Source organism: Cynoglossus semilaevis, chromosome 12 (genome assembly GCF_000523025.1).
Source record: "Cynoglossus semilaevis isolate Cse_v1.0 chromosome 12, Cse_v1.0, whole genome shotgun sequence".
In the NCBI taxonomy this organism is placed as follows: Eukaryota; Metazoa; Chordata; class Actinopteri; order Pleuronectiformes; family Cynoglossidae; genus Cynoglossus; species Cynoglossus semilaevis.
In genome coordinates, this window is record NC_024318.1 from 10,598,584 (window position 1) to 10,612,014 (window position 13,431).

The following is a 13,431-nucleotide window of genomic DNA, read 5'->3' on the forward strand; positions in this document are numbered from 1 at the left end:
TACATTTTCAGACCAAGGAAGCATGGAAGAAACATTTGGAGTCCAAGGTTCATACATACAAAAACCCCTGCTTTGGCAATATTAGGATTTTGTAGAAACTTTATTCTCATAATAGTAATACATATTTCTTAAGCATGACCTTGTCTCTTGGCTCGTCAACTCTAGGTTTCTTCTTCTACTGCTGGTGCTCACAGCATCACTCAGATCTATCAGCTGATTGTGGCTTTCGCATGTCCTACCTGCTACCTCCTGTTCAATCTGAAAGACGAGTGCCTCCAACATATGTCTGCCAAAAATCACTTCACAGAGGCTTTTGCCAAGAAAGGTTTGATCTGTTTTAATGTTGTATAAAAGCATCATATATACAAATGTAATAGTTTAAAATGACAATTAAAATGTTTTCATTTTTCCCTTTTTTTTGTTAAAGAATCTCAAAGAACACCACTTCCTGTTCCTGTCCCTCAGTATGTTAAGAATCGTCTCATCACTTTGTGCAAAGAAGTTGGGTTCAAAGTCAGATGCTCGTTATGTCACAAAGTATTGCTCTCACATCAAGCAGCTCAAGCTCACTTTAAGTATGTTTCCTGAGATTATTATTCTGACATGTGAAATTAATCATGATTATTAACACACTTACAACACATTACATTTTTTAAAATTTAATTTCACAAATCAATTAAACAGTTAAATTTAACAGCTCTGTTTTTTTCTTTGTTCTTTTTATACATTTTTGTCTCTTTTTCACTCTTTTGTTCTTTTTTCTTTCTCAGTGTGTACTGCAGACAGGGTTGTGCCGTGGCCAAAGCTGATAAAACTATTGTACAGGTGATAAAGCAGCTGCAAGTGCAGGGGCAGTGCTCCACCTGCTGCAAAATCTTCCTCACTCAAGCTGAAATCGAAGGACACAAAGAATCCACGCAACATGACGTGGAGATGAATTTAACCATGGAGAAAGCACTTCTCCAGCACTGTAGGTTTGGTCCCAGTCAGGAAAACCTGAGGGCTAAGCATGCACCAGGGGAAATAGAGTACACTAGCCATGTTCAGAAAAGGATGTGGAACAGTGAGAGTGACAACTCCTCAACCAAAAGACAGCGAACCAGCAGAAACTTTACAGTAGCGTGGTTCTGTGAGTGCGGCCTGTCGTTCCCAGAGGAGTCCGTCGCCAGGAAGCACATCCTGGCTGTGAACCAGATTTTCCATCAGTGTGGCGTGTGTGGCAAACTCATGAATGAATCTTCCATCGCCCGTCTGCACATGAGCCGCTTTCACGGAGGAGCGCACCTCTCCAACTTTCTATTCTACTGCCGCAAGTGCAAGGTGGAAATGCCACGGTATGAAGACATCCTGCTGCATGTGTCTGAAGCTCACAGTGGACACACCTACTTCTCTGAACAAGAAGTGTCTGAAGATGTGGCCAAGGTGGTGGACTCCAAGCCCTCCACCAGTTATCACGACCCTCAAGCTTCATCATCTAAACTCAGTGCTCCTCAGAACACAGTGAGGCCTTCGTCTTCCACAGTGAGGCAGACCTGGATGTGTGGCATGTGCGAAGACACCTTTGATTCAGAAGTAGCCGTCCGCCTACACTGCAGTGACGTAAACAAACACAGCTTTCAGAGATTCATCTGCGGACACTGTCCTCAGAAGTTCTTTAAAGAGTCCACTGTGCGCCGACACTGCCTGAACGAGCACCCAGGTCAGATGAAGAGCTTCCACTTCTGCGGCCTCTGCGACAGCATGCAGTTTGACACTGAAGCCGAATTCTTGGAGCATTACGAGCGGCTGCACAGTACAGAATACTGCTGTCTGAATGATGATGTTGCTCAGCCCACTGTCGATGAGAGTGTCAGTCAGCTCACCTGCCTATGCATGAGTTCCAAAAAGAGCAAAAAGGAAAGAAAAGCCATATACACAAAGTGTATGAAGAAGCTGGCAACTGAAGGGAAATGCCTGTACGTGTGCGCCCCCTGTGGTCTGTCTGTACCCAACTATGCACAGATGAAGACTCACGTCCACACCAAACACGCTGCCTTGAACCTGGACAAGACATTCAACATACAGTGCACGGCTTGCCCAGAAGGTTTTGTGGGTGTTCCAGACTTTCACAATCACTATCACTCCCAACACTGTGAACTGGAGCCCTGTGTCATCTCCAGGTCCTGTAACAAGGAGATAAAAACTGAAACCACCACTGGAAATACACATGATGCTGTGGAGGTCAACTCTGAAAAAAATGGTGAGTAAAACAATTTTTAATGATCACATTACTACTATTATTATTATTATTATTATTAAAGTAGAATTATTATTAGGAATGGACTGAAAGGTTATTCAAATACTTGTACTCAAAAACATGCTGATCTAGTAACCTAATACTCCGTAACTGCTTTTCACAGCAACCAACTGATTATTATAGAAAAATGTGTTTCCTTCTGTTAATGGCATTATATAGTAGAATACATCACAGTATAAAAGGTTCTGGTCCTTGAACACTACCAAAGACAAATGTATTAATAAGAAATACATAATGGACCACGATGTGTTTCCTGCAGTGAAGTGGAGTTGTTTATTATTTCTTCACTTGACATCACATTTCTGTAATGTCAACAAAGAACAATGAATAAGGTTCATGTATCTGTTTCTTATATGTTGATAATTACATGTTCTGTTTTCTTTACCTAACTGGCTCCTTTTATAAATTCTACAGATGGTTCCGATGAAGAAATGAAGCACACTCTGTCTATGAGTGAAGATGCAAAAGAGTCAGCAGGTAAAGTTGAACAGAGTAAAAATCTATTAAGGAATAGCAAACAGACTTTTGTTCTGTATTTGGACTTTTCTGTACCAGTGTCTTTATGTGTTTGATTTTATTAACAGAGATGGAAGAAGCACTTAAAAGAAGTCTCCTGGAGTTCTAATGGAGTCCTCAAGTTTGTTTAATGGTTAATCTCACCTGCTGATGTTATTAGTTGTGTTCAAGTTGTGTTCAACTTATGACAAATAAATGTTATCCCCTGAGATGTGTTTTTTCTGTCCTCCTCTCTGTCTCCCACTAGGATCAGCACATGTTATTTTGTTATTTACTTGAAGTAATGTCTTCTAACAGACCGTGTGTGCTAACACATGCTGTAGATGGCATTGATGACACTGCAGGATGCCAAAGCTGGACGTCTCAAATTGCACTCTGTGTTTTCAGCACACACATGAAGTCCTGAAGTACTGCCATATCCTGTAGATCATTACATTTTAATGGGATGTAAGAGCAGGTTGACTTAGCAAAGTCAGCAGCAATAATAATAGGAATAATTATTATTGTTATGACTGTCAGGGTACACTGGCATACACCACAGTTTTGGATTTATTACACTTTAAAGGGACAATAATGTTAGAATGTATTATAGAAACTTTTGGAAGAGAATTTAACGCTAGTTACTGGTCTTAAGGGGAAACAATTAGTGGTCAATTGAGAGTTAACTGGATGTGGTATTTCATCTTCTTACTAAGCAGTGATTCACCCATTGGTGAGAATGGCCTGACACGTGTGTAAGTCCTAAAAAACCCATGTCCCATGTTTACTCAAAATAATAACTAGGATTATTTTGCCATGGAAACCAATGTAGTTATTTAAATAATACAGGAATAACTTAATTCATTTTTTTATTTAAAGTGAATCTGAAGGGATCATCATTCTCCTGTCTTTAGAAGCGACTGAACTCTCTTCTGGAAGAGTCGGGAATCTTCTGTGAGGAGTGAGTGGAGGAAGTTACGCTCCTTGTTTGGAAATGTTCTCCCCGGGGTCGCTGCTGCGGTGAAGCCGGAGTGAGGAGTCAAACTCAGCTGCACACAGAGCTGATCACACACTGGACACAGGACGTGGACTCAGTGACGGATCATTGTTATTACTGTTATTACAACAAATCAACGTCATGGCTCAAGCGAAAATCCACGCGAAAATGAACGAAGCTGCGCACGGCAAGTTCAGGAGGACCTTGTCCATGGCTGACCGGTCTGGAAGACTCCTGGAAAGTTTGGATCAACTGGAAATAAGGTACAGTTGGAGTAATGAGGCCTGGACATGTGTCACAAATGTACATCACATGCATGTGACGTGTTGTTGAATCTGGTGGAAGTAAAACAAATTTAAGGGAAGATAGATCATGTTGCTAAAGTTAAAAGAAAAGCCCCTGGGACGGTTTATTTATTTATTTATTTTAGATCGAGGTGCAGTATTTGTCCCACTTCAATCAAATGCTGCTCAGACCATCGGTCTGACAATGTGCCCCGTCTTTAAAGATGCAGATGTACAGAAAGTTGTTTTTAGTTTGTTTATTTATCATGTATTGTCTTGGTCCAATACCAGTGTCCCGATCGTGCAGCGGGTTGATGTTGTCTCAGTCTGTGGTTGTGGTTCTTGTCTGTCTTTTATCAGGGTGGAGACTTTGCGTGAAACGGCCACAGCCATGGAACAGGAAAGAGAGTGCATCCTGGAAATGATTCAATCCATTCAGAACAGCCAGGAGATGCGTAACATTTGTGCTGGTGAGGCCGTCCATACTGTACTGTACTGTACTGTACACTCAAACACTGATACATGTTTATGAGCTCTTGACCGAATGACAAATACATTTAGTAATCTTTAAACTAACTCGAATTAGACCCTAATTCTAACCCTAACCCTAACTAAGTCCTCAACCTCAAAATACCCCCCTTCAGCAAAATGACCTCATAAGAACAAAGTGTCCTCACCACTGTAATATGTTAAACGTTTGTCCCTCATACCCGTACAGCTACACCATACACACATACATCTAACCAGGTCTTTAACCTTAACCATTACTAATTAATCACAACCATAACTTTGCTCTAATCCATTAATTTTCTGTCATGCCCCCCTCCCCTAGACAGAAATATTTTCACGCCCCACCTTTACGATCCACACCCCCGCGAATTTAAATACTATTGAGAACCTGGTCACAGGTATAATTTTTTTCTGTATAAACCAATGTATTGGTTGCTGCCACCTAGAGACTGGAGGCTTGTTACCATTCAAGCATTACAGCAGTGGTACACTTGTGTCCAGCGTGCCATATTCCATTGGACTGAGACTGTGAAAAAAGGTTTTAACTTCAAAGGACTAGGTCTTGGTCTCCATATGTACTACAGGCCTTAAGAAAAACAGGCGAAGCCTTAAGTATGTAACACACACACACACACACACACAAACTGACTGTGTCAGACCTTTCAAATGACTCAAAGGAAAACTCCCTGCCTGAGAGAAAACTTAAGTTCACAGACTGACTTCATTGACAATAAAAATGGAACAGATGCACATTAAAAATCCACCCTCAGTGGAGATGTGTTATTCATTACTGCCTCCCTTCATTCCAAAGCCTGGAATTACACAGACACAGTTTAATATTGTCCACTTTAAAGCAGTCACACTAACTATACTAAAAAACCCACAATGTCACACAGTTCATTTTATATCGCAATGTCTTCTAGGAGAAAGAGAGGAGTTAGATTTAACTGCCAACCGTCTCATGGGCCGGACACTGTCGGTGGAGATCTCTGTCGGCACAACAAGGAGCCCTCAGCAGGACGAGTCGCTGCGCAAGGCCACGTCTATAATAGACGAAATAGTGGCAAAGATGCTGGATGACATGGGCAACAGCCGCACGCGACTGATGGCCCTGTACGCCGCCTGTGTTACTGAGGCGCCCCCCGTCCCCATCGATCAAAAGTTTCAGGCCATCGTGATAGGCTGCGCTTTGGAGGACCAGAAGAAGATCAAGCAGAGGCTGGAGACATTGATGAGGAACATTGAGAATGCAGAAAAGAACATCAAGATTATGGACCACCAGAAAATTGAGGTGCCCCAAACCAATGGGAAATAATCCCATCACTAAAACATGAGTATCTTTGGATGACTTTGACTTTACCAAACAAGTGTTGTAAGCTAAATTATTACACATAGATTTCACATGTAGCATGGAGGCCAGTTATAAAGTGCACACAATAATGTAACAATAATACACACACTGAGTGCCAAAAGAATACAAACACATCTGATCTCTCTTAATAATCATCACTGTGGTTTGTGTGTTAATACTAATACTTCTTATCACCGAGTATTGATTACGTACTAATACAAAACATGATCTGATTAATCACGAGTGACGTTTAAACAGGACCGTGTTTTTGTCAAATCAATAATGGTATAGTAGAAGGAGAAAACCAGAAACGTCACACACACGTTGAGGTCGTGTTTTTTATCTGCTGCCTTCATGTTAATGAATCAAGGCAAACTGTCTATCCCCATCTACTGGCGTAAATTGGAATGGTCTTCTAAATTACAAAATGACATCTATGACTAGAATTCAGACCTTGGCATTGTCACCTGTTGTGACATCTTCCAGAATTCTACAAAAAAACAATTCTCACCGCTTGTTGAAGCGTGTAAGCCTAAATGGGGACTATATAGATAGAGAATTTGCTTTGTTCCTGAATAATTTCTTTTTTCCATTGGTTCAATAGCTTCTTGACTTACCCTTAGACATGATGTGTGTACATCACAGTGTGCCACACGTGCAAACAGCACCTTCTGAAGAAACACATTTTTTTTAAATTAAAGTAGTGTGAGTTTTGTTTCCCAAAACTGCTTTTTAAGCAAATAAAACACAAAGTCAACATATTATAGAGCTGTTTTCCTACAATTGTTGTATGTTATGTTAAAATGGTTTAGTAGGCAAGAGCGGGTCAGGGGTAGGACCTCTGTCAACAACCAGAGGGTTCCAGGTTCAAGACTGCTTAGATCCCAAATTGGGTTGCACCAGGTGTAAAAGACATACATGTCACCAATTTTGGAATCCAAGCCACAACCTTAAGTGTGCATTTTCCAGGTTTACCTATTGAGCTACAGCAACCTGAGTGTCACCCCCTACCCTAGACTTACCCAAACATGTTGCTGAAAGACAAGTGCAATCCTTGGAAAAAAAAGACACCATATTCCCATGGAAAAAAGAAGTTTTATTTATACATTTATTCCAGATTACAATCATCCTGACTTTAACTCAACATCTGGTGTGCAGTGGTGCAGCACACTGTGAGTTGTGATACATGTATACTTTTATTTAAAGCAGTTAAACAAATGATCCAACAAAGTGTTTTTGTCAGCAAACACTAATTTTACTGGGTTGTCTAAACGTGTGAAAATGCTTTTGCGTTTGAATTAAACAAACGGTAACTTCAGGACACGGATTATTACAACACCTGAGTGACAGCACATAAGTATGGTTAGTTTCATGTCATGGTTCTTTAAGATGGTCTCTCATCTTAACAATAAAGTGCACTAAATCCACTCAGTCAAAAAAACAAAAACATATAAAAGGCAAATGTTACATTTGAAAAGAAGGAGTAGTTTATATTTTTAACAGGAGATTTAACCATATGACCTCAGGTGGGATTAGAACTGTAAGTGATGATCGCTGGGTGAAAAACTATTCATGGACAAAGCACTGAAGTTCTGCAGCTCTGGTTTAAATATGAAGTGAAAACAAGGCTTGCATGCATTAGTTAAATCGTAATAATTTTCCCCTTTGACTCTCAAGTGTTAACATACAGATATAAAAAAAAATTGAAGCTAAATTAAAGTTTAGTCTCACCTTGAGACTTTTATAAAATACATTTAGCTTCGGTTACCTTTTAAAAAGGCAAAACAGGACAGGTGACAGTCTCTGTATTTCTTTAGGAATTCATATCAATATATAGTTTTTTTTAGTAAACATAGATTTTATCCAAGACACATCATATTTTTTTGTGCTTGCCATCATTCATGTAGAAATATTTCAAAAGTAGCTGTATAAAGGAATAAAATATCTGGTTTGACGATCTCTTCTGAACAACAAGATTTACTGTACATTCAGGAAATCCACATGAGCATGCTGTCGAACAAACAAACAAACAAAAGAATCCTGTCAACTTCTTGTAATACCGCCGAGCAAAGCTTTACGTCAAGCTCAAGGCACCTCGAGTTCATACTATTTAATATTTCTTTAATCCCAATTTCATATTTACCAGTTAAGGAACAGAGACGTGAGAAAAATGGAATAACAGCAATAATAAGAATGTGCAGAAAAGGAAAATTGTAGAAAAAGAGTCAATCCTTAGGGTCTGAAATGTAATGAAATTATAAAATAATGTAGTGTTCAGTCAAGCATCAGTGAAGTTAATGTATAAATTAGCTATGGATGTGTATAGTAATCTAGATTATACAGATTTGAGTTTAGTTGCATTTTTACCAACATTTGAACATCTGAAATGCTGTTGTAATGTTAATGAAACAACATTAACTCAGCAAAGGAAACTGAGAAAACTAGTTTAGTCTCGGGATTTGATGAACACATTTTTAAATAGCTCTGCTGTAAACGGACGCACCGATTGTTTTTTTGTATCTTAATTGTATTGTTTGTTTGAAAAAGATAATTTGTTGCTTGACCCAAAATCCTAAACGCTTGGAAATCATGGAGGTTTGGCACAGAGTCAACACTTGAGTGCAATCACTCAACACTGTTGTGATTAATACAAAAATACTGCACACAGGAGTGACAGTCGACAACAACTCTATTGTCTGAACAGTCGACTTAGTTAGAAAACAATGTGCTTGAACAAAAATCGACAGCGCATGCAAACATATCCACTGCATGGTGGAGATGTCAGAAATGGTCGAAATGAAGCAAGAACAATTCACAATGTAAGATTGTAAGACTGTGCTAATTCTTAATGCAGGTCAAGGCATGTGACTGCAGCATATCTCAGATATCACTGTGTTATATTATACACCCGAAAACTGATGAGTGCTTGGTGTGCACAAAGGTCAAGAGGTTTAGTGTGTCGACCCATGGGCATGACTTTAATAGTAGTAACAGATTAACATGTACACAGATTAAAATTCTAACAATTTATGTTTTTTCTAATCCCTTGGACTTTGGTCTCTGAAGGTAGCTACCTCCATGTCTGATCTGGTCATTGGGCAGCTTCACACTTGAAGTAGTTATTGTTCGAGTGGCGAGAGCATGCATTTGGTTCAGTGTTGTGAACTGCTCTGTTTTGGAGCTTAGAAATGTATTGGAAATTCCAAAGCAGCCCAGGCTAAGTGAGACTGCAATCACTCTAATTGTTGTTGCTATAAAAACAATTGTTTCTGTTCCTGTTTTAGTGTAACTATAATTAGTTATATTTAAACTGTTTTTATTCAAATGAGTTGTTTGGTAGCAAGCTGAGCTCAACCTTTACATGGGTTTTGAGTCCAATGGTAGCATTAACAACTGTGAACACATAATTGACCAATCAAGTGAGGGTTTGATTTAATTGTAGCAAACAAAGATTATTCTAACTAGAGTAACCTGCAACTTCCAAAGGGATTTTTACTCTTCTTTGTCCTCTGCTTGTTAGGTCGCAAATTGATGACTTCTCTGCCATTGCTGGAGCTCTGATTGCAGACATTACTACTCATGTTATTAAAAACACCTGTGGGAAAAACAGTATTTCTGATTAGAGACGGTTGTCTTCGAGCACAAAATCTGCCATGAAGGTCCTTACAAACAAATATTCATTACCTATTTTATTGCTGGTTGTGTGAGCCACCTCTGTCTCCTCTGCTGTCTGCTGCTTGAGCTGCTGTAGGTACTTTTCGGCCAGGTATTTGAAAACTGAAGAGACAGAAGTGTTAGGTAACAAAAATCAATCCAAAACTAGGAGTGTCAGACAATTTACTGAGCAATTTAAACAATTTAATCTAATTAATAACAGTGTGTCTAATAAACAATTAATCATCATGATTAATCTAACATGACCAAGATAACATGACCTAACTCACCTTCATTGACATTAAGATCCTCTTTTACCGAAGCTCGATAAAATCTCAGTTTGAGTCTCTTAGCCAAGGCTTCTGCCTCTTCGCTGTGATGCAAGTGGAAAAAGAAAATCGGATAAAGTTGTCGGGCCTTATACTGTATATTTATAAGTCAAGGTCGATGTCTTTGGAGAATAAAACATACTTTTTTATAACCGTCTCTATTTATAAGTCAAGGTCGATGTATAAAACATACTTTTTTATAACCGTCTCTTCCAGGAGGTCAATTTTGTTCTGCACAAGAACGGTGGGAATATCTCCAACCTCTGCCTCCACCTTTTCTCTCCAGCTGTCAATGGCCTGAAATGACTCTCGGTCAGTTGTGGAGAAAACTAGCACACATGCCTGAGCACCTGGGACACAAATATACAATGACAATGAATTACAAACAACATACAACAAGCCCGTCTGCAGTGGTGGAGTGTTTCTGAGCACACACAGTTGGTGTGCTCAAAAACACTTCACAATCGAAACCACACAGTTAATAATCTATGAGGTTTGTGTAGTTGTCAGCGATGGGTGTCTTACCACGATAGTAGGCCTTGGTGATGGCGTCAAACTCCTCCTGACCGGCGGTGTCCCACAGCATCAGTCGTACTTCTTCACTGTTGACACTGAATCAACAACCAGGAAATTTCTTTTTTATAATTTTCCATTAACAACATTTTTGTAGAAGTACACCTAAATTAAATGTAGAGCATACTGTACAGTTTTTATCCAAATTTAAACAGAGAATTTCTGTACCTGCTTTAAATGACTAACTCTTAAACTATTTCCTTACACTATCTGCCGTTCCAGGAAGTCCACTCCGATGGTCTTTTTGTAGTCTTTTGTGAAAATGCCTTTGCAGTAACGCTGGATCATGCTGGATTTGCCAACTGCTCCGTTTCCCACGACGACCACCTTGATGGCCACTTCCATGTCCTCCTCCAGCATGGTGGCGAAATCTGGCTTGGTTTGTCTCTTCCACTCCGGCCGGGCAGTTTTAATCACACGGACACATGTATAGCCTAGAAGTGGATAGATATTATTATATTAAGATATTGATGTTTACAAAGTTTACAACAAAGGTTTACATTAGTCTCCCTTTGCTATTGTTGTTTTGTCGTGGAGGAAAAGAAACTAAACGGCCTTTATTGATGATCTTTACACAAACAATGGATGGAATTTTCCTCTGTTTATTGTTATTGCATGTGTCATATTGACAGTTGTAAATTTAACAGGAAGGCACCGTGCCCTATGTTTATCTTCCCATTAGCGTTGAGAGTGGCAGAGAGTCCACATGGCAACTGGTTCTTCCTCAGTAACACATGGTCCTGCTGAGTGCAAGGGTAAACAAAATACTGGGAGAAAGCAGCGCCCAGAAGACACTGTGCCTACTGTGAGAACAGATCCAACAGCTTGTCTGGATTTCAGCCACACTGGCTGATAGTATTCACGAGCCATAATTGAGCTGCATAATGCAGCACTTGTTTTAATACGCTGGCAGAACTCAATTTAAAATTGAGCGGTTAGCTCTGGTACTGAGTTGAGTTTTGTAAACTGCATCTTTGACTCCAGCTCCTGCATCAACTCCTGTAGTCTGTGTTTTGGTAATCAACTACTTCATAAAATATATATATTTTATGTATATTATTAATTCAAGGACAGACAAAGTGTTTTATATTAAAACATTGTTCAATGCTAATCTGGAGAGAATTATATGATATATGTAAAACAGTAGCCTTGTTGGAGAAAGTTAAATATAAGTGCATGTGAGTGTTGTGGCAGGGCAGTGCACAAGGATGAAGCATTATGTAAATAGGCTTTACAGTGTTTCAATTGATCTTGGTTTACTAGACATAAATATAGATAAGATTTGTAAACGTAGCCAAGCTGGTACAATGAAAAACCATAGCACAGATGGTTAACAACCTTTTATTTTTGCTTGTTGTTATGATTAGAGAAAAATATGTTTGGTCTTACTCAAAATAACCATTTTCTTTGCAAAAACTTGGCTGTTTGACGTCTGTGTGCAGTACTTATATGTCCTTTAATCACACATAACCTCAGGAGTGAGTGGATCTCCATTCCACTTCTCTTTGATTACTAAGTGGATGCAGAGTAGGTTCAGAATAGCCCAGGTGATTCCTTTCCTCACCCTGATGGGAACAGCTTTTGCCTGGAGACTTGTAAGTTTGTGGGCACAGTGGATATGATGACTGTGTCTTTTTAGAGTCTACCTATAATCCTCACAAGATGTTATGTCTTTATCTTGGCTGTGTTTCACATGAACTGGATTGGAACTGTGGTAACAGCTTCATGTTGCAAAGACTTTGCAATGATATTTTGAGCATGTAAAAACAGCAGGCTGTAGAGGCTGCACATTTTCATTTCATTTTTTTCCATTTTCAGTTTTTCAAGCTGTAAAGAAACAACAATGTCTGCATTAAATCAGTTTTTCATCTGACACAATCAAGACTTCATCTGACACATCACAAAAGAAGCATGTCTCTAAAATGTTTTTACATTGTCATAGATGGCCTGTTCTGGGAAAAAAAAGTAGACACCACTGTTTATGTTACAGCTGTTTTGGGTCAAACGTTGCACAATGACAGTAGAAATACCTCGCATTTCTTTGTGTTTTTGTCTAACTGGGTGGGCGTATAGAGAACTGTTTAAAAGTTTTCATTTGTGTCTTGATAATCCATATCTGACTTCCTTTACATGGTCCAGATATGACCTGTTGAATTGAGGCTTGAAGTACCTAACAGCAGCCACTGTAGCACCGCTGAAGCTGAATGGGGGAAAGGGTCCATATCAGACTCATAGAAAGCACCCACGCAGGGTCGCTAGACGCTTTCTTACCTGTAAATCAGGGCAACGACTTATCCGATGTCCGCCAACATTAGCCGAGCTGCCTCACCAGCTGACTCACAATCACATATCTCCAGCCTTCTCCTTCTCTGTGACAGGGGACGCCAGTGACTCTGCTGCTAATGATAACTAGCTGAGCGTAGCCACTTTCCCCAGTGTTCAGAACCTTCTTAACCTGCGTATGGTAACTGGCTAGTGTCTGAACTATACCGATGCTATGTCCCGATAACACTGACTAATGACCACACCTCAGTAAAATCTGTGATGATCACATGGTTATAAATACTACCTACTGACATTCAACGAGCCACCAGTGCTCCAGCTGACTACGTTGCTCCTGATAGAAGCTTTGCTAGCCAGGCAACTGGTTAGCTCGCTAATGTTTGTTGCTAAGCAGCAGAACCAAAGAGTATACATACCGAGAGTGTTACCGTCAAGTCCTGGTGTGTTTGTAGTCACGACTGCAGGTATTGACGTCAGTATAGCATACAGTGTATGCAAACCACAAAGTAGTGAGGTGTTACAACATCCCAGTGCAATCCACGACTCATCTTGTATTTGTAAGGTATCTAAGGTGAATACTTGTTCCGAACCATTACAAAACTGAGACGGTTTTTTTTAGATCCCCAAGTAGTAAATCCAGACTCATGGGAACGACGGGA

General features: G+C 39.7%; 3 protein-coding genes across 12 annotated transcripts in view; 2 read left to right on the forward strand and 1 right to left on the reverse strand.

Moving 5' to 3' along the window:
- Window positions 1–3,021, forward strand: part of znf451 (zinc finger protein 451) — a 5,670-nt gene extending 2,649 nt beyond the window's left edge. For all 8 annotated transcript variants that reach the window (XM_008322079.3, XM_008322081.3, XM_008322082.3 and 5 more), the window contains 6 exons: window positions 1–47; window positions 166–325; window positions 428–575; window positions 771–2,239; window positions 2,711–2,773; window positions 2,881–3,021. The exon at window positions 1–47 is cut by the window's left edge and continues 83 nt beyond it. In XM_008322079.3, the coding sequence (XP_008320301.1) occupies window positions 1–47; window positions 166–325; window positions 428–575; window positions 771–2,239; window positions 2,711–2,773; window positions 2,881–2,921 (1,928 nt within the window). In that variant the 3' untranslated portion in view covers window positions 2,922–3,021. The remainder of the gene's footprint in view (window positions 48–165; window positions 326–427; window positions 576–770; window positions 2,240–2,710; window positions 2,774–2,880) is intronic.
- A 138-nt stretch (window positions 3,022–3,159) lies between these two features.
- On the forward strand, window positions 3,160–7,151 carry bag2 (BCL2 associated athanogene 2). Its single transcript, XM_008322083.3, has 3 exons — window positions 3,160–4,051; window positions 4,433–4,542; window positions 5,506–7,151. Exons 1-3 carry the CDS (start codon window positions 3,930–3,932, stop codon window positions 5,895–5,897), a joined length of 624 nt encoding a protein of 207 aa, XP_008320305.1. The 5' UTR covers window positions 3,160–3,929; the 3' UTR covers window positions 5,898–7,151.
- rab23 (RAB23, member RAS oncogene family) lies at window positions 7,015–13,421 on the reverse strand. Of its 3 annotated transcripts, none has more exons than XM_008322088.3 (7): window positions 13,201–13,421; window positions 10,695–10,923; window positions 10,442–10,527; window positions 10,110–10,266; window positions 9,878–9,960; window positions 9,618–9,710; window positions 7,015–9,528 (listed from the first exon to the last, which is right to left on the reverse strand). In XM_008322088.3, the coding sequence occupies exons 2-7, from the start codon at window positions 10,847–10,849 to the stop codon at window positions 9,395–9,397; spliced, it is 708 nt and encodes a 235-aa protein (XP_008320310.1). In that variant the 5' UTR covers window positions 10,850–10,923; window positions 13,201–13,421; the 3' UTR covers window positions 7,015–9,394. The 3 variants fall into 3 exon arrangements, with proteins under 3 accessions (XP_008320310.1, XP_008320309.1, XP_008320308.1); XM_008322087.3 differs by having other exon boundaries at window positions 13,189–13,421; XM_008322086.3 differs by lacking the exon at window positions 13,201–13,421 and adding an exon at window positions 12,761–13,174.
- Between the last annotated feature and the right edge of the window lie 10 nt (window positions 13,422–13,431).